The 27269-nt window shown below is 40.3% G+C and overlaps 1 protein-coding gene and 2 pseudogenes across 1 annotated transcript in view; all 3 read left to right on the top strand.

Moving 5' to 3' along the window:
- The window catches only part of ACO1 (aconitase 1), a 67365-nt gene that overhangs the window by 27984 nt on the left and 12112 nt on the right, over window positions 1–27269 (top strand). Inside the window, exons 5-18 of the mRNA XM_016138508.2 lie at window positions 2647–2716; window positions 2847–3030; window positions 3518–3657; window positions 5371–5542; window positions 8740–8840; window positions 9782–9898; window positions 11150–11309; window positions 12567–12702; window positions 13495–13579; window positions 14332–14488; window positions 16045–16169; window positions 17782–17886; window positions 18618–18760; window positions 20266–20413. Of these exons, the coding sequence (XP_015993994.2) occupies window positions 2647–2716; window positions 2847–3030; window positions 3518–3657; window positions 5371–5542; window positions 8740–8840; window positions 9782–9898; window positions 11150–11309; window positions 12567–12702; window positions 13495–13579; window positions 14332–14488; window positions 16045–16169; window positions 17782–17886; window positions 18618–18760; window positions 20266–20413 (1843 nt within the window). The remainder of the gene's footprint in view (window positions 1–2646; window positions 2717–2846; window positions 3031–3517; window positions 3658–5370; window positions 5543–8739; window positions 8841–9781; window positions 9899–11149; window positions 11310–12566; window positions 12703–13494; window positions 13580–14331; window positions 14489–16044; window positions 16170–17781; window positions 17887–18617; window positions 18761–20265; window positions 20414–27269) is intronic.
- On the top strand, window positions 5691–5810 carry LOC118601321 (annotated as a pseudogene).
- LOC118601235 lies at window positions 10138–10255 on the top strand (annotated as a pseudogene).

Below are 27269 nucleotides of genomic sequence, written 5' to 3' on the forward strand. Positions count from 1 at the left end.
TTCCTTTTTTCTTTTTTTTAAATTAAATCCATTTAACAGACCTACTGTACTAGAAACAGTTTCGCGTAGAAGAGAAGAGAGATTAGTGAACACAACTTTGATGCAGTGGGTACATGTAGTGACACAGAGAAGGGCCAGATCATCCTGACATCAGACCATCAGAGGGTCCTTCATGCAATGTCCCTTGATCTGGGTCCTGAAGGATATTTACCACAGGGAGAATAGCAAGAAAAGGCATTCTGCATAGAGAGAAGATTGTGTGCAAAGGGACTTGGGGAGAGTATGAGGGCCGCACTGCAATGCGTCTGAAGCTTGGATGGGAAGATAGGAGAGGGCTTATAAAGGAAGTTTGAGGACAGATTGTAGGCCTTTTTTAAAGCAAGGTGTTTATACTCTTATTTGGCAGGTTCAAGGTGGGTCATGATGATCTATATTTTAGAAAACCGATTCTGGTGACAGTATAAAAGTATTCTGGTGAATAGACTGACAGAGAAACCAATTAGGGAGCAGTCTCTGGAATAAAAACTTTGAGAGTTGTAGTTGCTAAGTGGTAGGATACGAGGTCATTAAATGAGATATGGACAGACAAGGACCAGGATGAGATTTGGGAAAGAAGGTCAAGCAGTTAGAGTTTGCCTGCTGAGTTTGTGGTGCCCAAGGTATTCCTAATGTAGTTGCCCTAGATACATTGAGGATGTGGATCTGGACCTGGAAAGACAGTTAGAAATTGGAAGGATAGAGCCGTCTGTATAGTAGTGAGATGGTGGAGTTAAGTACCTTGAGGACTAGCTAGCTCCACCTGGTCCAGAGGATCCACAGGGTCTGCTGACCCGGGGGTCAGGATGGTGTGCTCCTTTGTTCCACTATACTAGGGCCTCTCCTTTCCCTATTTCTTCCTTTTGCTCTTCTCTAACACATACACACATTCACAGACATTCATTCTGTACATCAGGGATCAGCAAACTTTTTCCATAAAGGGTCAAGAGTAAATATTTTAGGCTTTGCTGGCCACAAACTGTCTCTGTTCACATTCTTTTTTTCTCAACCTTTAAAAATCTAAAAACTATTCTTTGCTTGAGGGCCAAATAAATAGGGATGCTTGGTGGGCCTCATTTGGCCCTTGGGCTATATATAGTTTGTGGGCTGCCATTATAAGGCACTCACAGGGATTGATTTCATTAAAGCAATTAACACTATTTTTAGAAAATATTCACATCAAGAGAAAAAAAATTAGCATAGTAACTGAATGTCATTTTTGTAGAGTAAATAACAAATGCCTCTAGTTCTTCCCTTCCCAAAGAGTGCCAACCCATTATTTTCTGGCTGACTTCCCCTCACCCCTCAGCATACATCTGTGTGGAAAGGCATTTCTGATCCCTGGCTTGAATGCTCCCATGGCACCTTGTACTTTCCATATCGTGACATTGATAGTCACGCTCATAACTGCCTGGCTGAGTTCTGTATCTCTCACCAGGCTCTGAGCTCCAAGTAGGCAGTGCCCATGCTGTTTTGCACTGTCGTGTTCCCCACACGTGCCATGAGGTAGGCTCTGCAGATCATCAATAAGTGAAGGAAATGGGTGGATGAGAAGTATAGTGGTTAAAGTAGAGGCCCCAGGGCCATCAGACCTGGGTTCGGACAACAGCTCTGGCCACGGACAAGCTGTAACCCTTCTGTGCCTCAGTTTCCTCTTCTACACATTGGGGAAATACTAGTACCTATGTGAAGGGTTGTTGTGGTGATTGAATGAGTTCATGTGTGCAAAGTATTTAGAATAGTGGTGAGTTCTTAGTAATGTTAGGAGTGTTAACTATTAATGAAGTTGGACTTGGGTCTGTCTTAGCTATTAATTTTACTATGCTTTCTTATATTCACTCAATCCATGATACGTAGTTTTTGAGCACCTTCTGTGCCTCCTAGCATAGCTTGTTTCCTATCTCCCAACATAAACAGATGAAAATGCCAGCTCAGACGGCTCAGCCCGGAGAGGTGGTATAATGAGGACACGGATGAGAAAGGAGTACAAGAACACGGGCTCTTTAAATATCTAAGCTGCTCTTGGGGGTGGCTTCATAGTGTAATGATTAGCACGTCTCCTAGGTTCGTGCCCCAGGTGGAGCCACAGACCATACCCCGGTGCGCCAGGCCCCCTGAGTACCCGCAGGGCACCAGCCCCAGGTGCACACCCTGAGCCCTGAGCATGTGGGAGGAGAAGCCCCGCCTTCAGAGATCCGGTTCTTAAGGGGAAACAACAATATCTACAGGTCAGGGGTAGAGGTTGGGGTGGGGGCGGGGGTAGGAATTAAAGAGGGGAAAAAAATAAGTATCTAAGTTGCTCTTGTCATCATAAATATCTTGAGTCTGTTCCTGTGAGTCATACTTTGTGATTAAATTAGTTTTAACTTAAATTCACTTAATATTTTCTGCCCTCAATGTTTAATGGCATCGTAGGAACCAGTTGAGCCAAATAACAATTACTTTTTTTTACCTTTGCTAATTACCTTTCCTTTCCCACGTGAATGAATGAATAATACCACCCAGCGGGCCTGCAGATGAAATAATCATTTTGTTTATTCATCATCAGTAAATTTGATGCATAACATTTTAAGCCTCAAAATTTATACATTTATTTTTTCTCTCTGACAGGGCAGACAGTTTACAGAAGAATCAAGACTTGGAGTTTGAAAGAAATAGAGAACGATTTGAATTTTTAAAGGTATGAGCAGAGTTTGGTCCCAGTGTTTGATTCTTTAGGTATGTGGGGTACGAGGGAGGAGCAACACAGAGCTGGGCTCCGTAGAAATTCATTAGGCATTCATAGTGTTCTTTCCGTTTTTCAATCCTAGTGGGGTTCTCAGGCTTTTCGCAACATGAGGATTATTCCGCCTGGCTCAGGAATCATCCACCAGGTGAATTTGGAGTACCTGGCAAGAGTGGTATTTGATCAGGATGGATATTATTACCCAGACAGCCTTGTGGGCACAGATTCACACACCACCATGATTGATGGTTTGGGCATTCTCGGTTGGGGTGAGTGTTCTATATATGCTGTTCTATGGCGTGTACCTTTATTTTGATACTGTGACATCCCAATAGCATGAATTTGCATGACCACAAGTATCAGAGACATATTTTGTCTGTTTCGTTCACTGCTGTATTTCCAGTGCCCAGCAAAGTGCCTCATGCCTATGTTTGGAAGAAAGAACTGGAATAAGGGATTAGGGACGTTTGGAATAAACCACCCAGGGTATTTGTTAGAAGTAGGGATTCCTGAACCCTAGTCCACTTGGTGTGCCTTCAAGGGGATTTTGATACAGGTGTTTAGAGACCACACTTGGAGAAGCACTTACTAAAAATTCTATGGAGAGGAATAATACTGCTCTTTATGGAAATGTAACTGCGTACAAGTACAACATTGTAACTGGGTTTATTACCTATTAATGACACTGAATTATGCCTGAGAGATATGGTGAGAAATAAAGAAAGCATTATTTCATCATGCCACTCCTTCTTGCAGGTGTGGGTGGTATTGAAGCAGAAGCTGTCATGCTGGGTCAGCCAATCAGCATGGTGCTTCCCCAGGTGATTGGCTACAGGCTGATGGGAAGTCCCCATCCTCTGGTAACCTCCACTGACATCGTGCTAACCATTACCAAGGTAACATATGCTGCCTGTTCTGTGGTTTTGAGAGTCACAGTGACAAACAGGAAATATATAACGGGGTCTCTCTTGGTTTCCATGTACTCTGGAAATGCTAGAAAACAGTATGTTGGTGACTTTAAAAACAGATGGGATAAGGGAGATTTCTGTGGTTAAGTTTTAGATAATTATGTTTATTTTATTCCTGTCTCTGCATGGATTTTTTTTCTTTAAAAAACATTTTTGAAATTGCGAAATATTTCAAATACACAGAAGTGAAAATTACATTTATATATATGCCTACCACATAGAATTAACAGATGATAACATTTGATCGCTCTCTGTATGTGCACTTTTTAAGAAATAAAATGTAATATTTATAGCTAAAGCCATCCTCCCATTCCTAGAAATAATCACCATGCTGAGGTTGTAAGAACCATTCTCAGGCATGTGATTATACTTTTACTACATTCTCCCCCCGCATAGTTCTTCTTTATGTGTAAATAACAAACTCTTTCTATGAATAATGTTTGATTTTTTTATTCCCCTCTCTGCATTGTAAGTTACATTATTACAAGAGATGTTTCTCCAAGCTGGAAAATATTTTTTTTTCTCTTTTTTTTTTAGCACTTTTAGGAAATAATTCTGTGTGTGTGTGTGTGTGTGTGTGTGTGTGTGTGTGTGTGTGTGTGATGTGCTTGTTTTGCAAAATGAGGCCAGTTTATTTTGGAAAATTATCAGAAAAATAATTTTTTTATCATCACAAATAGAATATTTTCTGATTATATAGTTTGGAGGCTGAGGTATTTGGAATGACATTATACTGATAAAGGCCAAAAAAAGTTTCTTTTTGATTTAATCTTTGTGGAATTTGGAATTGGATTTAATTGAACACTATAGTTTATCATAGACATCTATGCATTGTTCTTCATATGTGGAATAATATGACTTGCACACATGATTTGGCAAAATTCCATGTAACCAAAAGAGCCTGTCCCTGTGGTTGTCCACGATTTATGGAACTGGCTTCATGTAGGGCCAGGTCAGTCAGTGAGGCCCAGGCCTGGCCATTGGCCTGCGTGGAAAAGGGAGTCAGAATCTCTGGATGTGTTGGTCCCATTAGACTTGCACCTATGTTCAGCAGATTTGTTTGTTACACCCTTAAGAGCGACCATGTACTTACTCAACTCATGCAAGTCATAATTTATTTGAGTTGAAAGAATTAATTTCTAGCACTTGTAGGCACTTCCAAGGATCTCATTAGAGAAAAAGTATTTCCCATTTTGAAAGAGGTTTCTTCATGTCGTTATTTATATTTTTGACATCACTTTTTCTTGCGTTGTTTTGGAAGAACTGTTTTGACATAATTTTAAATTTACAGGAGAGGTCTTGTTACCTTTCTCCTGGCCTCCCTAAATGTTACTCTACAACACCGTGTCACATTTATCAAAACAAAGATGTTAACATTGTTATGGTCCTATTAACTAAACTAGAGGCTTCACCAGTTTTTCAGTAGTGTCCCTTTTCTGTTCTAGTATCGATGTAGAATACCATGTTATATTTAGTTGACATTACTTTTTAAGTTTTATTTTTTAAAGTAATCAAAAATATTTTGAGCTAACTTATCGTTTGTGTTTGCTCACGAGGTTAGTTTATAAGAATTGCAAGGTGATAGTTCTGCATTTTAGATATAGTCTATCAGCTCTAACACTTTTCTGTCCTGCTGCTCAGCACCTGCGCCAGGTTGGGGTAGTGGGAAAATTTGTCGAGTTCTTTGGGCCAGGAGTAACCCAACTGTCCATTGCTGACCGAGCCACGATAGCCAACATGTGTCCAGAGTATGGAGCGACAGCTGCCTTTTTCCCCGTCGATGAAGTCAGTATCAAGTACCTTATACAGACAGGTATGTGTAGAACTATGAGAACAGAAGGCCCTTGGTAAAGTTTCACAGAGGATTGGAGCCACTGCCTTTGGCCTCCGCCCCTCGGAATGCACTGGGTCAGATTTACAGATTTCTTTTCTTCTCTCTGTGAAGTCAAAATAGTCGTTGAGACTACAGCCATCCCACCCTGAACAAGCCCAATCCCGTCTGATCTCGGAAGCTAAGCAGGGTCGGGCCTGGTTAGTACTTGGAATGGGAGACCACTTAGGAATACCAGGTGTTGTAGGTGTAAAAAAAATAATAATAAGGGATTGTAAAAATTAAAAAAAATAAATAAGCTGACAAGGTCCTTACAATCTGTGAGGTCAACCAAGGGTTACCTAGCCTAAAAAAAAAAAAAATAGTTGTTCAGTTTTCAGAAGATATGAGGTAGACATGGTATGGCCAATAGAAAGAGCTCAGATATGCTGGAAGCCTAGATATTTATACTGGTCTTCTACTACTAGTTAATTGGCATGAAACAAGTAATTGTGACTGCCGTCTGTGGGTCATCTGCTGTGTGCCAAGCACCTGGTATGCATTTGCTACCATCCTCTTAATGTATCTTTAGGGTAGATTGATTTGATTAGTTAATTAATAAGAGAGAAAACCAAAGATCATAGAGGTGGGGTAAGTATCCAAAGCTAATAAATAATGGAGCTAGAATCCAAACCTGAGGCCTCCAGGCACCAAACAGGGACAGCACTCCATGACATCCCTCTCAGAGCTGTCTAAAAGGTAAAATGAAAGACTGCCTCTGAAGCTATTTTGGAATGTCAATGATTCTTTAACTGTGTGTGTGTGTACATATATACACATGTATGTGTGTGTGTGTGTGTGTATATATATATATATATATATATATATATATATATATATATATATATATTTGCTCAGAAATTTAACTTTAAGAAAGGGTTTGTTTGTTTTTAACTTCTTAAGTTTATTTTTTAAATACTAAATATTCATTAAGTCATTCATTTGATACATTATCTAGTGTAGGTCCCAGAGGTACAGCAGTGAACAAGAAAAAGTCTATGCCCTCGTGGAGCTTACATTCCAGTGAAGGAGAAAAATAAGTACATAAGTATTAATATAATATAAGATAATGAAGAAGTGTGTGTGCGGGGCGGGGTGAGTAACCTGAGGATGCTATTTTCTGAGGAAGGTTAACAAAGGGCTCTTGGAAATGCAGTTTAAACAGATGTCTAAGTGATGTTGGGGGACAAGCCATGAGAAATGATGGAGGAGGTGTTTTTCAGGCATAGGAAACCACTGGTGCAAAGGCCCAAGACAGAGAGAGGTGCTGTGTGTTCAGGAGACAGCAGAGGGGCCTGTGTTGCTAGAGCCCTGGGTCAAGGCCATGGAAGGAGAGTTCAGAAGGTGGGCAGGCAGGGGCCAGAGCCCAGTCCCACAGGCTCATAAGCCACAGTGGGCAGTTAGGATTTTATTCTAATGTTCTAGGAAGCCACTAGATCATTTTGAACAGCAAGGTAACATGAAATAATTATTTGTAATACCTCATTTTGTGTGACAAAGATGGAGAAGACCTTTTATTTTCCAAATGACTCTTAAAATTAGAACTAATTCATTAAGAAGAAAAGAACAGACAAGCTTGTGCATTCTCATCTGTATTCAGTGTTTACTATTGAAGGGTTCCAGTGGTCAGTGTTTCTTGTGAAATATTAATAGTCTTGGGCGTTTAAGGTAAGAGCTCAGCTGAGTTATTTTGGCAAAGTAGGACAGGGGCAAGTACACATCTTTTAATAAAGTTTCATAAGAGTCTTACAGACTACAAGTAAATCCAAGTCTTCTCCTAATTTTTCCAAGGAAAATCCTCTAGATATAGTTAAGATTGTGATGAAAAAGCTTATTTAAAAAATGCTTTTATTAAATATAACCGCATTAAAATTGGTTGATACCTCCCTTGATCCCCAAAGGATTTGAAGTGAAAAAGATTTAGAAATTAAAGTACAGAATAAATAGTTGAGGGAATCACCCCAAATAAGGGAAGGGGTAGTTGGGAGGGGAAAGGGGAAAACTACAAATATTTCCAGAGCTAAGATTAGTTTCTGTGGCTCTAGAGGTGGCCACTGAACTTCTTAGTGATCTGACAACAAATTGGAAGCATCTGTAAAATTGAAAGAAATATACCACATCAGAGAAGTAGAATCCTTTCTCATTCATACCAAAGAGAAATTTCTTCTGTGCATGTTGATGAAGAGATAGCATGAGATGTAATGAACAATGGGCTCAATAACGGGTCATGATAAATGTGTTAATGGAGCTCAGACAGTCAGCTCCTACAAGGCTCGTGCTGAGAGCTGATGACATTTACAATTCAGTTAAAAGAAACAGGCAAACAAAAAAGTGCTGATCTATTGTGGGTACAAGAGTCAAGTTTTCAAGCAGTCTTATTTGATTGTCAGAGAAATGGATAGACTGCATGTCCATTGGGCATACTTTGTGAGTATTGTCTCTTACAACCAGAGTCTCAATAAGAATTAAATGCAGAGCATTCAGGGTCATATTCCTGGTGATACAGCATTATGAATTAAGACTTTGGAGTCAAACTCAGGTTTGGATCTGGTTCTGACATTTACTGGCTGTGTTGCGTGGGAAAGTTACTTAATCTTGAATACCATTTCCTCATCTGTAAATGAGAATAGCAACAGTACTTGTCTCATAAAGTCATGATAAAGGATTAGAGATTGAAATAATGCATTCAAAACATTTAGCACACAGTGCTAGGCACACAGAAAGTGCTCATAGCTGGTAGTTTGTGGTAGGAGTCAGGGTGGATTATTATTTTAACAATAATAATATGGAATGCTGAGTCTGCGGCCAGTTAAAGGCAAAGGTTTAGGTGTGCGCTGACAATTACTAGGCTTAGGATCCTCCTAATTTAAGACCATAATAGAGAGGAGAGGGGGTGCTTTTAGAAAGGCTAGAGTCTTCTATTCTCTTTGGTAGGAACAACAGATCAGTAATGGCCCCTAACAAACAGCAGCATCAGCTAGAGAGTCAGACTGTTAGCCTGAATGCTGAGGTATCAGCAGAGCTGTTGTGTGTAAGTGAAATGCATATTACATATAATTGCTGGTGGAGGCAGTGGTTTATAGCTTTCACCAGAAAGTATTAATATTTATTATTTGTTACCTCTTAAAATGCCCATTTAGGTCGTGATGAAGAAAAGGTAAATCACATTAAAAGGTATCTGCAGGCTGTAGGAATGTTTCGTGATTTCAGTGACTCCTCTCAAGACCCAGACTTTGCCCAGGTATGAGAGCGCCTTCACTGTGTTTCTTCTTCCCCAAGGCTATGATTTTCGTCTTATATGTTTTTTTCTTGGGTGGTATAGTTAAAAATTAGCCATTGCCAAGTCATTGCTGGAAAACAGGGTGTTCAAGGGCTGAAAACTCAAAAAGATAAGGAACTGTGAACATTAAGCAGTGTAACTTCTTCCATTCTCCTGCGCATTAGATTAGGCTATGTGTGCTCCCCCTTTTTGAACTATGATTTACTCCTCTTATGTAGAAGACCTTGATAGAAGGACTTCACTAGAAGGACTAGAGCTATTTAAAGGCTAAGCTCCTCAATATTATAGATGAGAAAAGAAAAGTGTGAACATATCAATTAACTCTTATTTATCCAACAGCTTGCCTTCATTTACTTTCTAGGGTACACACTGAATCCGCATTTTTCTCAGCAGCCAAGATTAGAGGACATACTAGATGTGGGACCCTCGTTTTCTTTCATTACATCGAGGGAAGGAAATATTCCATTAAACTAAGGCCCGTTTCCTGATATTTGATGTTTTAATGGCTGCATCCCCCCCAAATCATTTTAGAAAAAGTACAGCGGTCTAGGTATTTCAATAGAAAACCCATCTCAGACTAATGTAAAATGAAAAGGGTGTACACACTGCTTCGCAAAGATGGGCAAGTGGAAGACACTGGGCAGCCACTCCAATGCCCACCCTACAGTGTCTTTCTGAGAGGTGACAAGGCATCCTGCCTGTGTCCCACTCTGCAAGTAACCCTCTTCATATCTGGAAATTCATCCCTTAAGTGTTAAAATGAGTATCAACTTTCTTGTTTTGAATGTGGTACTTTATTCATTTTTATTGTTGTGGTCTTTTAAATGCTTTGGCGTGGCTTGTGTTTTCTCTTTGTGGGTATAAGTGTCAGTTCTACAGATCCTTTTCTTCTGGGGAAACAGGTTGTGGAATTGGATTTGAAAACAGTAGTGCCTTGCTGCAGCGGACCCAAAAGGCCTCAGGACAAAGTTGCTGTGTCTGACATGAAAAAGGACTTTGAGAGCTGCCTTGGAGCCAAGGTAGGGGCCCAGGAGAGGTGGGTGGAAGTCATGCCCAGCCCTGCCCTCAGCCTGGTTTCTTGGTGCCCAGGTTCTTTTTGCCCCACTCATGATGAATCTTCCTGAAGCCTGTCAGCGAGGGCATTTTTTTTTCATCCCTAGTCTTTAATGCCTCTCCCATTAGCCAGGAGCCAAGCAGCTTCCTTCAAGCATTTGACCCTCTGTAACCACAACTCAACCCACTTTTAAAAAGCATATCTGTGTACAGCCATGCCACCCTGAACACACCTGATCCCATTGGATCTCAGAAGCTAAGCAGGGTCAGACCTGGTTAGTGCTTGGATGGTGACCACTTAGGAAGACCAGGTGCTGTAGGCATTAAAAAAAAAAAAAAAAAATTATCTACTTTGCACATTGTTCATTCTACTTGTCCAGGCTTTTCCAGCCATTGTACTTTTGTTCGTGCCATTCCTTGCCTGCATGTCTCTTCCCCATCTACATATCTTAACTCTGTCAGCTCCTCTGCAATGTAGTCAGATCTTAGAGCAGAAAGTCCTCTTTCCTCCATTTGAATTTTCATGGCACTTGGTCTGAAACCCTTTGATGACAGCTTTCCATATTCCTTAACTTATATTTCTGGTACTGTATATTATTTGCACATCTGATTATCCTTGTAGATCATGTATTTGAGGATGAGATTTGTATCAGAATCACCTCTGTATCCCACAGAGTACCTGATATAACCTCTTATATGCAGATTTTCCATGAACATTTCCCAAATGAATGACTAAGATGTGTGATGGATTTTATCCTTTTAACACCAGAATTATACTAAATGTTCCACTGTACTTTGTTTGCCTTATTGAACATGATTAGTTTAATCTGACCAAAATGACACCATTTTCTAAATTTCCATCAGGTTAAAATCAGTGACCTCAGTCTGTATCCATTAAACTCCACAATAATGTCACTGAGGTCTAATTAGACTAACTTTGAACTAAATTTATAGTTTTAGCATTTCCATTTTTTAGGTAGTAACTAATTATTAATTTCAAGGCACAGTAAGATTCAGAATCATTACTGCCTTTTGTAAAGATTTTTAAAAACTTAAGAGAACTTTAATTTTTCTGTAACATTTCAGAGTTCACTGGCCAAGATATTTATGTTTTGTTAAGAATCTCTCTTTAAAATTATAGTTCTGAAAGTATTTCTTCTTCTTTCAAAATAGAACTTTTGAAAAATGTTTTTTTTTCCTTTTTTTTCTTCCCATAGCAAGGGTTTAAAGGATTCCAGGTTGCTCCAGATCATCATAATGACTGTAAGACGTTTATCTATAATAATAACGAATTCACCCTTGCTCATGGTTCTGTGGTAATCGCTGCCATTACCAGCTGCACAAACACCAGTAATCCATCTGTGATGTTAGGAGCAGGTAAGTGCATTTGAAACCCTCCTCATGGCCATGTGGATATGTGACCCACGAACTTAGCTGAGTTCTACATCTAGTTCCCTGAATCTTGTCTTTTCCAGATAGAGGGATTTTATGGCCCAGAAATGTTTACACAATAAATAGTGTCCGAAACAAAGTAAATAAAGTAGAATACATAATACATAATAATCTTTAGAATTAACACAGAAAGTAAGTAGAAGAAAGCAAAAAAAAGATGAATTTCTGATAAAGCCTCAAATCTTTTGTCATCCTTTAGAAGAAAAAATAACTGTTTTCCTGTCAGACTATTCTCTGTAAAACCCCTAGTAGGCCTTTTTGTACAGTGGAATTTAGTGTGTCTTAGACATATTGTCAAGTGCATCTGAATTAGGGCACAGGGCGCTCGATAATAATACTTACCTGCCTATTAATGCAATTCTGGTTAGTAGTTAATATTTACATGCTAAGTTTCATACGTTCTCTTTTGTTCTCAGATTTTTGAGCATCCCCAAGAATTCCTCTTGTGTTTGTTGTGTCCCTAGACCCAACGGGTATCAATAGTTCTTTCCTTATGAAGTAGATAAGTGCATAAGGAAAACCTTCCTTGTCCACGAATTCATCTGTGGCCAGTTAAGCAATTTTTGCCTGAAGCAAACCAGTTTCCTAAAGTGAAGTCACCAGCTTGTCTCCTCATTTCTTTTCTACTTCTGTGATATATATTCTATGACAGAGCACCGAGTGTTCCTAATAATCTCTGTATTTGCCGAAAGTCCAATGGCCCAGGAGCTCTTGATCTTCTACTTTAAGAAATATCTGAGGATTAGATTTTTACTTCTAGACTGACTATATTCCTCACCACCCAGTACACAATTCATATACTTAAGAAAGGGCCCTTCCATTTATAATTTTCATCCAAATAAAACATAATTACTTAGAAAGATTACTTTCCCTCCAAAAATTATAAACTCATTCTGTAATATATTCCTAAACAGTTTTAGGTTTATCTCAAAAAAAAAAGGCAGATCTCTTTCTTCATTTCCATGAACAATTTTGAGTTTACTGCTTACATGTAAATGATTTGTGGCCAGTGAGCTTTTGATTTCTATTACGCAGTAGAAATAGCGGAATGTACCAATATGAATGGAGCTTTGTCAGGCAGTAGCAGGAAATGCAGACTGAAAGTCAGTCTCTTTTCCCAACTCCTCCTGGCACCTAGAGTAGGTGGCCACCCACCCAGTGTCTGTGTTTACTATCTCACAGGATTGTTAGCAAAGAAAGCTGTGAATGCTGGCCTGACCGTGAAGCCATACATCAAAACTAGCCTTTCTCCTGGGAGTGGTGTGGTCACCTACTACCTGCGAGAAAGTGGAGTCATGCCTTATCTATCTCAGCTTGGGTGAGAGAGAACTTTCTTTTACACCATTGCTTTTGTTGTATTCCACATGTATCTTGCTATGACACCTTGTAATAGACGTATGCTTATCTGATGGTATGTAATTGTGTTGTCTTTTGTCAGATTGCAAGTAGACTTAAACCCTTACATTCCAGCAGAGTAGGGCATGCCCGTGGACATTGGTGCTAGGTGTTCGTCATTCGAGGGTGCCTGTAAAGGGCAGATCAGGGGCTGAAATCAAGCCTGAGCTTTGGTGTGGTGCTGCGCCCTCCTGGAGTAGGAGGCTCCTTTTCTGTCCTATGGACCGGCACTGGCTCTGCAACTGAGAGTCTGCCCTTTGGCATGAAAATCATTATTCACCATGGCTGAAAGTGTTCCCATTCCTTGATGTAAATTAGTATTTGCCGCCAGATACAGTTTCTGCAACTTCCCCTTTACTCCTAATTTGGATGCCAGATTTTATTCATGTGCCTCATAAAAGTAAAAAGTCCTTGGGATTATGTAACAAAAGTAGTGAATAGAGGCAATAAACGGCATATCTGATTCCAACTTTTAAAACTTTTAGACCAATTAGACTCCTTTTTATAATTTACTAAAAAGAAGTCTAATTGAATGATCTAGAATGATTGAATAATATATCGAAATGATCCCAAGAATGAAAGCTTAATAGAAACAGCACTGTACTAAACTTATTTCCTGCACTGCTGTTCTCTTCAAATTCGTGGTCTCTAGGAACAGCTCCCAGTGGAGGGGCTTGCTGAGAATTCTATCTTGTGCTTCTCTTTTGGCACCTAGGTTTGATGTGGTGGGCTATGGTTGCATGACCTGCATTGGCAACAGTGGGCCCTTGCCTGAACCTGTGGTAGAAGCCATCATACAGGTAATTTCAAAGGAGTCTGTGGGTCTTCAGAGCTATTGTCCTTTTTCATGTATATGACCAAAATACAGGTAATTTCAAGAAGGCATAGGGAAGGAGAATGTGGTTAGATGTATGGTCTTTGGAGTCAAGCTGTATGACCTTGGACAAATTCATTAACCTCTTAGTACCTGTTTCATAGAGTTGTGAGCATTGAGATGAGATGATAATAGACATAAAAGACAGTGTAGTGCTATATAAATTCAGGTTTTGACTACAGGAGGCTCCTAAATTGTTTATTCTTGGTAATTTGAAAACTGGTTCAAAGTCAGAAAAGTTGCCACACCAATGAATCTAAACTATGGTGCATTGGCTCAATTTTTGTCCTATAAATTCTGTAGCATTGAGAAATACTATGTGGTTTGCTTTGCATGAATTATAGAATCCATGTAAGTCAATTCTGACTTCCTTTAGCTTTCAACTTTTAGTCTTTCCCACCTGTTCTTAGGCCCCAAGCAGCAAAATAACCATAATGTTGCCTTCTGACCAACCTGGTGTTCTCTCATCAGCAGAAACCACTGAACATGTCTCTGTTTGACCCTGAATGTCTCCCACAGGGAAGACACTGTGAGCTCTTCTTTCCTGTAGGGTAGAGCACCAAGTGAAAGGGAGGCTTAAAGAGCTACATCCAGGTGGTGGGAAAACTTTAGCAAATGGTCAAAAGCAACCTAGGCATTCTGTTCTTTCTGACCTGATTTTTCTCTTGCCTTACACAGGGAGACCTTGTAGCTGTTGGAGTATTATCTGGGAACAGGAATTTTGAAGGTCGAGTTCACCCCAATACCCGGGCCAACTATTTAGCCTCTCCGCCCTTAGTAATAGCCTATGCAATTGCTGGGACCATCAAGATTGACTTTGAAAAAGAGCCATTGGGTAAGATTTTGTTTGTGTGGTTACACTTTTCTTTTCCCGATGAATTTGGAAATACTATTGGAAGAAAATTAATGTTTTCCTTTAGAAATAATGAAGCTAAGAACTTTCAGAGATTTGGAGAGTCTTTTCTTTATTCCCCAATACACAGCTAAGACAAAACTGAAATACACGATAATTTACTAAAGGGCAAGAGATGATAAAAGAGATATAAATATGAAAAGTAATAGAGAGCTTGCTATTCTGGCTTCCTCTTTAGTTCCCCTCTTTCTGTCTCCTGTTTTAATCCAAGGATAGACATTGTGTTAATTATCTCCTGTAGGAACACATGTAGTTTAACTTCTCAAAATTCAGAGAAAACGATGCTTTGTCTTCTTTCCTGTGGTCTTCCTGCTTCTTCTTATCTCCTCAATCCATTGGAAGCAGATCAGATAATGTGAAAACAATTCCCCTTAAATTTACTTTTAGGAAATTATAACTTAAGAGGTACAGTTGATTCTTGTTACATGTGGATTCGATATTTGTGAATTTGTCTATACACAAAAATGTACTTTAACCCCCAAATCAATGCTCATCATGCTTCCATGCTCATTCAGACATGCACAGAGGAGAGAAAACTCTGAGTCATTCAACATGCACATTTTCAGCTGAAATCAAACAAGGCAGTCCTCAGCCTTCTTATTTCAGCTGTCATACTGTAAATAAGTATCCTGTTTGTGGTCTAGTTAATGCCATGTTTTTCACATATGTGTGCTTTCAGCAGTGATTTTTTTGGTTTAAAATGTCCCCACATATAGTACTGAAGTACTGTCTAGTGTTTCTAAGCCCAATTAGCCCCATACTAAATAGGCTTTATTCAGGCATGATTTATAAGGGCTATTGGCAGAGTTCAATGTTAATGCATCAACATTACCTATTAAATAAGTTGTTTTTAAACAGAAACACTCATAAAGCCAGGTTATATCTTCATCTGTTGACAAAAATATTGTGACCAGAGTTTTAGAAAAGTAACCATGAATGTCTTCTGGGGGTGGTGATTCACTATTCACTATGCAGTGTTTGCATGGACTTTATAGAACATAACCACTGCAAATAATGACACTTGACAGACAGCGAAAGACAAATTTGATTTCACTTATATGTGGAATCTAAAAAACAAAATAAACGAACAAACAAACTTATAGATAAAGAGAACAAATTGATGGTTGCCAGGCAGGAGGGTTCAGGGGAGGGGTGAAAGAGGTAAAGGGATTAAGAAGTACAAATGTCAGTTATAAAAATAATTATGGAGATGTAAAGTCCAGCATAGGGAATATATTCAGTAATATTTTAATAACTGTGTGTGGTGTCAGATAGGTACTAGACTTGTCAAGGTGATAACTTTGTAAGTAATATAGATGTCTAATCGCTATGTTGAACACCTGAAAGTAATATTTATGTCAACTATAGTTGAAAAATATTTAAAAAAAAAAAAAAAAAAAGAATGAGACTTGACTGTATATAATAATGAAAAAGTATTAAATGAAGTTTTTCTCACTAACAAGCACTTTTTTCCCCAGGAGTAAATGCAAAAGGGCAACAAGTATTTCTGAAAGATATCTGGCCAACTAGAGAGGAGATCCAGGCTGTGGAACGTCAGTACGTCATCCCTGGGATGTTTAAGGAGGTCTATCAGAAAATAGAGGTGAGGTCCTGCTCATCTGCCCCCAAGTATTTAGGGGAAACCTGCTCCTTTGTGTCATCTCTGAAGACCTTGAGGCTAATGGGGGTGTAAACCACAGAAGTAACATTTGTTTCGTTAGAGAACTAAGGAAGTGGTTCTCAGTCATTTTTGACCTGTGACTCATTTTTACAAACTCCACACTCCCCAAAGGTTCAAGTGGACAGGTGGGCAGCAGCCTCAAGAAGAAAGACCTTGAGCTATGTGTGATACCTGGCCAGCTCTCCATAACTCTTTTCTCAGATACCCTGGGTTATTGTGTCATCTGTGGTTGAGGACCCCAGATATCACTGTTGTGTGTTACTGAAGTGGCATCAATTGGTGGAATGCACCTCTCAGAATTATTTGGATTCTAAAAAATGAACGAATGAATGAACGAATGAATGCCACTAAATAGGAAGCAACAAACTGCTAAAATAAAACTTTCTGTGTATTTTACAAATAGGGAGGAAATGTATGGAGCTCAGTATTATTTTCTGAAACTCTTAGATGTTATTTTTTCCCCTGCTTTCTGTGTTAGGCTGACCCAAGAGCTACTAATTAGGACCTATGTTTAAAATTAGAGAGTAGACTGTCTGGGGAGATGGGTCAGACGGGAATCATAGGCATGCGTGGTGCCCTCCCACAAGTGCCTCATTGGGAAATGGTCTGAGGGAATTTTGTGGGCATTGGTTAAATGTATTTGTTTAAAGGCTACATTAATGGACCCGTGGAAAGAATTCAAGCTAATTTTCGTGCATAGCTGCTGTCATTTGCTGTTCAATGAATGTGTGACCTGGAAGTCTGCTTCCCTATATCTTCACAGAGTAAATAATTTCCCCTTTGCTACAGTCTGGATTATTATTTCTTATATTTGTAAATATATGAATTATTTATCTATTGCTGTACAACAAATTACCCCAACAGTTAGTGGGTTAAAACAGCAAGCAGTTATCTCACAGTTTCTGTGCATCAGAAACCCAAGTGTGGCTTAACTGGGGTGCCTCTACCTTCACAAGGCTCCAGTCAAGGTGTCATCTAGGGCTGTAGCTCATATGAAGGCCGGACTGGGTGAAGATGTGCTTCTAAGGGCACTCATGTGGTTGTTGGCAGACTAAAGTGTTTCACAGGCTGTTGGACTGAGGTCCTCAATTTTCAGTGGCTATTAGAGGCCTCCCTCAGTGCCTTGCTTAGTGGGTCTCTTCACAGCTCACAGCATAACAGCTGACTTCCATTAGGGCAATCAAGCAAGAGAGAGTGAGAGAGACAGAAGGCAGAGTCTCTTCATAACCTAATCTTGGAAATAAATCACTAGGTTCAGCCCCACTCAGCAGTAGGGGCTCACTTTAGGGTGTGAATCCCAGGGGGTGGGGGTCCTTGGGGGCCATCTTAGAGGCTCCTTGTCACAGTGCATATGTATTTTTAAGTTTATTTTTAATACAACACTGTCTTAGTATTAAGGAACCCTTATATGTGACTAGAATAAGAATGGTTTTTATTGTACTCTTAGCTTGAATATATGTTTTATGTTTACGTGTTAAATTTTCCTTAGGATGGAATGTAATCAGATTCTTTCTTCTTCTTTTTTTTTTTTAAGACTGTGAATAAAAGCTGGAATGCTTTAGCGGTCCCATCAGATAAGCTGTATTACTGGAATCCCAAATCTACATACATTAAGTCACCGCCATTCTTTGAAAACCTGGTATGACTTTTTACTTTTTAACAAAATGAGTTCTTCAAAAGGCTTTTTTCCTTTTTTTTTCTTTTTGTTCTTTATTATCCCATACCCTGGCTTTGACTACCCATTTCCTTATAAGCCCTGCAAACTCAAGCAAATAGTACTGGGGAGAGTTTTCAGAAGCTAGGCTATTTGGCTGTAGTGGACCTAGAGTTTTTCTGTCCAGGGGTTCTTTGTGGTTGTGTAGAGACAACTTGGTGATCAAGTGCCACCAGGACATAGATGAGTGAAGTCTGAGGGTCTGTTCCAGGAGAACATCCCCAGGGCCTGCCATATTTAAACTGCATACCCATAAAAACAGATGATCAAGGAATCTAAGCTCCCCTGGGTGGGTCCCTGTGGAAAGGGGATGGGAGTAGAAGTCAGAATTCCAGTTGTCCTTAACATATGAGGAGTTCTCTGGATGTGGAGAAGGAGAATGTCATTTCTGTGGGCATGAAGACAGAGATTGTTATTTGCAGCTGCATCCCTGTTGCTTTTGAGGGGACAGTGCCAATATTTTGCTTTCCCTTCAAGGGTAAGATATGAGTAAGTTAATTTTACTTTTCTAAGCACCCTAATACAACATATAGAATTTTCTGTGTGTTGAAATAGGGCTGTCATCTGGTTCAAGTCCATGGACCACTACTGTTGAGACTTTTCTGGTGACTTGTTAGAGAAAACCCAGACAAACACTGACTTGTATTCTTTGCTAGACTTTGGATCTTCAGCCTCCTGAATCTATAGTGGATGCCTATGTGCTATTAAATTTGGGAGATTCAGTAACAACTGACCACATCTCTCCGGCTGGAAATATTGCAAGAAACAGCCCTGCTGCTCGCTACTTAACTAACAGAGGGTAAGTATGTGTGAAATTAGGGCCAACTAAAAGCAAATGTGGAGTGGATAGGCCAGTACTTACCTTTTGCATGGTCTCTTTGGAATCAGACTCTGGTTTTTCACTGAACCCTGGGGCTTGAAAAACAGTCTTTCCGTTTGCTACTTCAAAGCTTCCATGGGCAAATTCATTAGCACATTAACTCCATCAAGCAGAGAGGAGACTTTCTTTCTGAACAAGTGTCATACTTGTTAGACTCAACTGTCATCCGTGCCCCCAGCTTGGCTGTGTTAAAGCACAAGGCTCTGACAGAGCCTCATTACACTTGAAGTACTCAGCAGGAATATAACCTGAAGTACATTGCCATTCCTGGTCGAGAGACATATTCTTCACAGAGAACTGCTTCTGATTTATAGTTCACGCATCCATTTATTAGTCCTTCAGTCATATACCAATTTTAACAGGTATTATACCAATATTATTTGCTGTTGTCTAATATACCCATATTAATTAAAGTTAGTTCCAAATCTGACCTTCCATGAAAATCATCCAGAGAGATAAAAATTTCTGGTTCCCATCTCCACCTCTTAAATCAGCTTCTGCAAGGATGGGGCCCAGAACCAATTTGAAGAACAAAATGTAACACTTTCTCTGACTGGTGATTGTTGACCTCTTTTGAGACGTGGATTTTTCAGGGAATTGAACAAAAGCAAATACAATACCTTCCCCCGAAAATGCACATATCCACAAGATTTTGGATATAATTTCACTCGCTCCTGAAGCCCCTTCATTGAGTCTCAATCCTCAAATTATATCTAAGTTTTAAATCATATTAATACACGCACTTCCTAGCATTTTAACCAACATCCCAGTGAACTTGGTCGCTGCGATCATACCAGATGCACCTGGTATCCCAAAGTTCCCTTTCACTGAAGCCCATAGACAAGATTTTTCTCTGATTTCAGGACAAAAAATAACTGTTCTACCTCATTGGCACTGCTTTGATTTTTATCTTATGAAATTGAAAATCATGTTGCTAATTGTGTGACTTCCCTTTGCATTGAGTTCATGATTATTCAGGGACAATTAAACCTCCTTCTGGTTAGTTTATGGGACATATTTTACGTTTCCTCCATTCTAGGCTCCACCTGACTGGCTTACCCTGATTATTGTCTTTCCTTCCTTTCTCTTACCTATTTTTAATATTTTATCTTTTGTGAAACTGTATAGGCTACTATACTGAATGAATGAAATAAATATTCTTATTAGAGTTCTTCCTGTTTTGACTATCCAGATTTATAAGATGAAAAGTTGACCCTGGAAGGACACTGATTTCCACCTTTCACCACCCCACTTTTCACCTTGCACTCTGTCCTCAGTTGAAGCTGTGGGAACAGCTTTTCTCTCATGGAGAACAATGTTTGGTGGACATAGAGGACTAACTAAAAGTTTATGATTTTTCTCTGTTCTTGGTATAACCTTTGATTGGTTCACTAAACTAGCTCTTCTTCTGCTTGTGTTATTAGCCTGACTCCACGAGAATTCAACTCCTACGGCTCCCGCCGAGGTAACGATGCCATCATGGTACGGGGAACATTTGCCAACATTCGCTTATTAAACAAATTTTTGAACAAACAGGCACCGCAGACTATACATCTGCCTTCTGGAGAAACTGTGAGTATTGTGTCTTCTGCCAAGTGTCTGTATGTAGAGTTCATCACTGATAGAGATGCCCTTTAAACTGTAAAATCTCCTCTTCCTACGTAGAGATTCTGCATCATGGTTTAACTAAATCCGCTTTCCTGTGAATTGTGGTTAAAAAGCCTCTGGGTGAAATTTCATCAGTGCTGAGTATTCGAGGGGGAAATTCCAGTTTAAGGTAGAGGATATTTATCAAGAAGTGCTATTGCATGAATTTATTAGCATTTAATTTAATTCACCATACCACCAGGAAAAGAGGGAATGTAGAGGTTTATGGAGTTCTGCTTGGATCCTAAAGGGAGCCATGCGCTTGGCATATTATGGTTGGACTTGTTTGTTCACAGATAGGAGGCATGTGAGAGCCTGAACTTTGGGAAGCCTGAACTTTGAGTCAGACAAGCTGGGGTTGAAGTCCCAGGTCTTCATACCAGCTGTGGAGTCTTCAGCAAGTTATTTTTCTCTCCGAGCCTCACTTTTCTTACCTGTGAAATAGAAATAATATTTAGCTCGTCAGGCTCTGAGGTTTAAATTTAAGTGGAATGACATATAAAACAGCTAGCTTAGTGTCTGGCACATATACTAACTAGATCTTTGGTGTCACTTCCGTTCCCAATGAATGCTGAAAAACTGCTTGAAACGGTTTAGGCTACTTGAGAAATAACCTTCCCAACTTATTTTAAGATAAAAACAAATATTTATGCAGAACTTACAGTTCTAAGCTGTTTGTATATACTGACTTATTTAAGTCTCATAATAACCCTTTGAGGTAGGTACCATAATTATCTATGTTTTAAATTGGGAACCTGAGGCATAGAGAGCTTCCTAAGATCACAAGTAGAAAAGCTGAGATTAAAACCCAAGGAGTCTGGCTTCAAAGTCAATGCTGTTTACCCCCACACAAACTGCCTCACTTGTAAATGATTATCTTTTTATAAAGTGAACCCTTCATAGGTAATCATTAATCACCAGGACCTAGCACAAAGTCAATGTCTGGTAGATATTTGTTCAACGAATAGCAGGGATGATAAACTATTAAATGAAAAAGATACAGTTAAGTGTTGGAATTCCCAGGAGACAAAGGGGAAGGATTTGCAGTTGTAGATACTGGGAGGTCTCCAGTATATCGTCATAGCAAACCTCACTTATTTACAAGCCCTCACACAGAATTTTAGTCAGATGTTTAGTACCTCTTCTTAAATAAGGAGACAGAATCAGAGATGACCTAGACCAAGAAAAGAGGTAAAAGGGATAAAACTCTAACAAAAAAATTGTTTCCTTAGAGTGATCTGATATGTTACTGTAATCAGAGGACAAGATAGAGCTTTTTAAAGAAAAAAGAAAAAAAAAATTCACAGGAAAAGTTGATTAGTTGAGAAAAATATCCCAAATTGTAGAACAGAAAGGTAAAGGAAAAATTAGAGAGAAATGTAAGAAAATTAAATAATGAACTGAAGAGGCCCAACATCTAACTGAATAGAATCTAAAAAGAGAAGAGAGAAAATTATCAAGAAAGTAACACAAGGAAAATTTCCCAACTACAAGATCTCAGATTCCAAATTGAAAAGTCCACTTGAATGCACAGCAGAACGATTAAGGATGACCCACTCCAAGTCACGTTATTATGAAGGTAAGAACAGCAGAGATAAGGAGATAATCTAGAAACGTCCAGAGAGGGAAAACAGCTTACATACAATATGCTGCGGATCAGAAGTGCTGAAAGCAACACTGGAAACTTAGACTGATTTACACCCTAAAATTCTGTGTCCCTCATACTACCAGTTAAGTAAAATTAAAATAACACATTCAGATATTCAAAAACTTTTAAATTATCACTCAGTCCCTGTCTCAGGAAACTACTTAGTTCCACCAAATGTGCTCCACAAAAATGAGGGAATACAACAAAAAGATTCAGGAAAAGAAAATGTCAGGAATTCCCAGGATGTTGGTGGAGGAAGATTCCTCGATCACAGGAGTGTTCCACGTCTACATAGCACTCTGTCCAAGTTGGAGCAAGACTGAGGGCTCCAGGAGTGATAGCCCTATGAAAAAGATTTTTAAGTGATAATTACCTGATACAACTGGATATCTTTAGAGAAGATTTGTACTTTGGGCAGAGCATTTACACAGGGACATAGAAACAGGTGAGCGCACACACACACATACACACACACACACACACACACACACACACACACAAAACAATGAAAATTATTAGTTCCAGTGGAAATTGTTTTTAAATTGCCAAGAAAAGGAAATCATGGTCTATTACATGACTCAGCTGTAAATAGCATTTACATAATCATAACACAGACACCAAATATTGACTTTCCAAAACATTTGACATAATTCTATCATGAGGTCAGAGAGAGAAAGGAGGTATTGAAGGACTCTTGGGAATGATGGTTAAGAGAACCAAATCCTCATCAGAATAGGAAATTGACAGATGGTAAAACTGGGGAAATGAAGAACTGGCATTTAAACATAATACCTATAAGATACAGAGGCACAGTAATAAACAACTAAATTTTATGTTCTCTTCTTCACAAGAGGAGAATGCAGAGAGCTCTTACTTTGTAAGCTGTTTACTACTCTCAGCATGGCTCATATAATAGATGAGTCAGGAGACCATATTTCTAGACCTCTCATCTTGAGGTCAATGACTGCTTTGCCATGGTATTCTCAGTTTTGCAGTAGTTTTGAAAGCACTTAAAATATACACTCCCACATCCTTAATACCCCAAACTAATAATAGATATCTCTGAAAATACCAGATAGGTTGTTTCTAGTCTTTGACAGGATCTAGACTATTCAATTGGACAGAGAAGGCTTTTAGTTTTTTGTAAGTTTCTACGTTCATGAACTATGGCTGAAGACATTCAGATCCTACTCAGATTTAGCTAATGCCATGTAAAATTAACCACAGGCTCCACCAGTCCACCAAAATAGTAATTTGTAAAAGCCTCCTTGAAAGTTCAGTTCAACACCTTTCTAGAGCTTCTTTCAAATGAAGCACTCTCTAGAGGGATTTTGTTTTCTGACTTACGTAGCGAGGGAAAACAGCTGTTTCATTCCTCCACCATTAGTAGTGATATCAGATGTCTTTGTTAAATCTCAACTTGGCAAGATGGTTAGACTTCCTGTGAGAAACAAATGAATCTATGTTTCTCATATATACTAAAATATTAGTTAATCCTGTCCTATTCTTTATTAATTTGTGCTTCCATCAGTGTTTCTATCTCTCCGCCTTGACCTCCAAGTAGAAAAGTAACTAATAAAAGTTCACATTTTATGTGAGTTCAAAACACATTACCTTCTTTGCATTTTGCTATCCTTCACAACTGACCATCACTGAGTCTATGATACTGAGTTGAACCCTAGGTTTAGGTGAAGTTCTCTGTTTTTTAAGCTTTAAAATAGTTTAATCAATAGAAGAGGACAGGGCAGAGGGTGGGGAGAAGGATCAAGATGGCAGGCTAGGTAAAAGTGGGGTTTGCCTCACCTCAGGACCTCATTAAAATTACAACCAAATTATAAGTCAGTCAACGTGGAGAACCACCCGAAGTCTAGCTGATAACACATACATCTGAGGATATTAGTAAAAAGCCACATTGAGACTAGAGGGGTGGAGACACAGAGACATGAAATGAGCTGGTCCTGCGCCTGCACTTGTAAGTTGAGCACGGCAAGGGACAGCATGGCTGCAGAAGACCCCCTGAAGGAGAAAAAGGTCCTAGTCCCACAAAGGGGATCCCCAGCCCAGAGTTTCAGCCCCAGGAAGAGGAGTTCCCACAATATCTAACTGTAAAAATTAGTACAGATTATGGCTGTTTGAGTGAGATTGAAGGAACCTGAAAACCCAGACGTCACTGTTAAAGGGCCCACGCGCAGACTCACTCTCTCACAGACACTCACCCTGGGTTTTGGTGGAGGGTCAGCAATTCAGGCGGCACAAGAGACATACAGAGAAAGACTTCATTGTGCAGTACTAGGACGAGGGCTGCAGGGACAGCCACCATTGTTCCTTTGTCACGCCCCTTCTTGGGCAGTCTACGGATGGGCACCATCATGCTTCTGATAAGCCATTCCCCCACGTGGCAATTCTGAAGCTACACTGGCCCAGGAAAGTGGGTCACGCCCCACCCAACACACAGATTGCTGCGGTGAGCCTATTGCCAGACAGCTGGTCCCGCCCTGCCCCTTTCCAGGACTGCGCATTCTGCACAGGCAGCAGACCCCAGCTTGTGCAGCACACATATTTTGGGAGAGGCATTTGGTTTCAGACCACTACTGCCAACATGAGCTGCAGTATCTCTTGGGCAAATCATGGGGCTCTCTGGGCCAATACAAATGTAAGCTGCCTCGCTGTGATCTGTGACTTTAGCGGAAACCCACGGACTCAGAACTAGCAGCAAATGTGATGCTGTATTGCAGCAGTCCCCGTAGGAGCAGTGCTCCTATGAAAATCTAACGCCAATGATCTGAGGTAGAGCTGAAGTGGTGATGCTAGTGATAGGGAGCAGCTAGCTGCAAATACAGATGAAGCTTCGCTTGCTGGCCCACTGCTCATCTCCTGCTGTGTGGCCTGGTTACTAACAGTCCACTAACTGGTACTGGCCCACAGCCTGGGGATTGGGGACCCCTGCTCTATTGTCCTGACAGCCCTGTGTCTTTCTGAGACCCCACCCCACCTAACCCACAAATTGCCTGTGGCAAGCCCATTGCCAGACAGCTGCCTCTGCCCTGCCCCCTTCTGGGGCTGTGTATTCTGCATGCACAATTCAGGAATGACATTTGATTTTGGACCACCTCTGCCAGCAAGAACTGCAGTACCTCTTGGGCGGATCACGGGGGTCTGTAAGCTGACACAGACAGCAGCTGGCCTTGCTGTGATCTGTGACTTTTGCAGGAACTTGCAGACTCACAACTGGCAGCAAATTTTATGCTGTATAGGCCTGACGTCTCCATGTCTCCTGAGATTAACAGCCCCTGGCGAGGCTGTTCCCAGACAGCCAGCCCTATCCATTGCTTTCCTTGGGCTGCGAATTCAACAGCAAACAACAGCACTCAGCTGGTGCAGCCCGATCAAGGCCCCTACGTACTGGGAGAGACTTTCACTGGCAGACCACAAACCTAACCCCGAGGTACAGTATTTCCTGAATAGATCTCAGTTATCCGTAGGCCCAAATCAGGCAGCGGCTAGACTTGCCGCGATCTGAGACTTTTACAGGAAGCCCCAGAGACAGCACTGGCACGAAAACTGCATTGGCTGGGGGAAATTTGCTCACTATTCCCAGTGACTCCCCGGGTCTCTTCCTTACTCAACTTGCATACCACCCAAAGGCCTCTTCCAGCTACGCAGTCTTATGGGCAACTAGCAGGCAGCTTCAGGCCTTGAGGCACACTGGACACTTTGCTAAGCTGCCCCAGGCTCGGTGCTTGGGGTAACTGGACTGCAGCTTGCACTGTTTTCTCTCCCACTTGCCTTTAGATCCTGCATAGGCAGTAACTACCCACGGATCGCTTTATAGCTCCCACCAAGTAGTTCTGAGCAATCAAAGGCAGCAATTGACCTTGGCCTACTCAGGAGCACCTCCCAAGAGGCCACAGAACCAACACACCCAGAAACTGGTGCCAGACCACAACAGAGTACCACCTGACAGGCCCCATAAGTGGCACTCCCAAAGAGTGGTCTCAACAGGTACACAAGTCTGCTGGGGCTAATTCCACTCCTTGAGGTCAGACCACACACACCAGCTCATACCCTGTGGGTGTGACTAGTCTCCACTGCCAGTCAGCTCTAGAGTCAGTTCCATCCACTGATGTGCTAACAGCAATCAAGGCTTAGCTACAACAGGAGTACATACACAACCACACAAGGAACATGCCCAGAGCACCCAGTGCAGGTGATCAGGGAGACTGTGCCACTAGGCCACACAGTACACCTAAGGCCACCTGGACAAGGTTCCTAATACATGAACACAGAGAGGCAATTAAATGAGAAAGCAACAAAACATGCTACAAATAAAATAGGAGAAAACTCCAGAAAAAAAAAAAAAACGAAATGAGGCAAGCAACCTCCTAAGACAGAGTTCAAACCAGTGGTTATAAGGATGCTCAATGAACTTAGGGGAAGAATAGATGATCTCAATGAGAACTTCAACAGAAACATAGTAAACAAAAAAGGATGTAGAAACCATAAAGAAGAACTAGTCAGAGATGAAGACTACAATAACTGAAAAGAATAATACACTATGAGGAATACACTATGTAGATTGGGTGAAATAGAAAATCGAATCAGCGAATTCCAAGACAAAAGAGCAGAAAACACCCAGTCGGAACAGAAAAAAATAAATAAATAAAAATTAAAAAAAAAAAAGGATAGTTTAAGAAACTTCTGGGACAACATCAGACGTACAACATCCACATATAGGAGTAGCAGAAGGAGAAGAGAGAGAGCAAGGAATTAAGAATCCATTTGAAGAGATAATGACAGAAAACTTTCCTAACCTGACAGAAGAATTAGTCGTGTAAGTCCAGGAAGCACAGAGTCCCAAACAAGAAGAACTGAAACAGACCCACACCAAGGCACATCATAATTAAAATGCCAAAGGTTAAAGAAAAAGAATCTTAAAAGCAGCAAGAGAAAGGCAGCTAGTTACTTACAAGGGTACTCCCATAAGAATGCCAGCTGATTTTTCAGTAGAAACTTTGCAGGCCAGAAGGGACTAACAAGAAATATTCAAAGTAATGAAAAACAACGTACAACTAAGAATACTCTACCCATCAAGGCTATCAGTTAAAATGGAAAATGAGATAAAGAGCTTCCCAG

This window comes from Rousettus aegyptiacus, unplaced genomic scaffold (assembly GCF_014176215.1).
Source record: "Rousettus aegyptiacus isolate mRouAeg1 unplaced genomic scaffold, mRouAeg1.p scaffold_m13_p_3, whole genome shotgun sequence".
NCBI classification, from domain to species: Eukaryota; Metazoa; Chordata; class Mammalia; order Chiroptera; family Pteropodidae; genus Rousettus; species Rousettus aegyptiacus.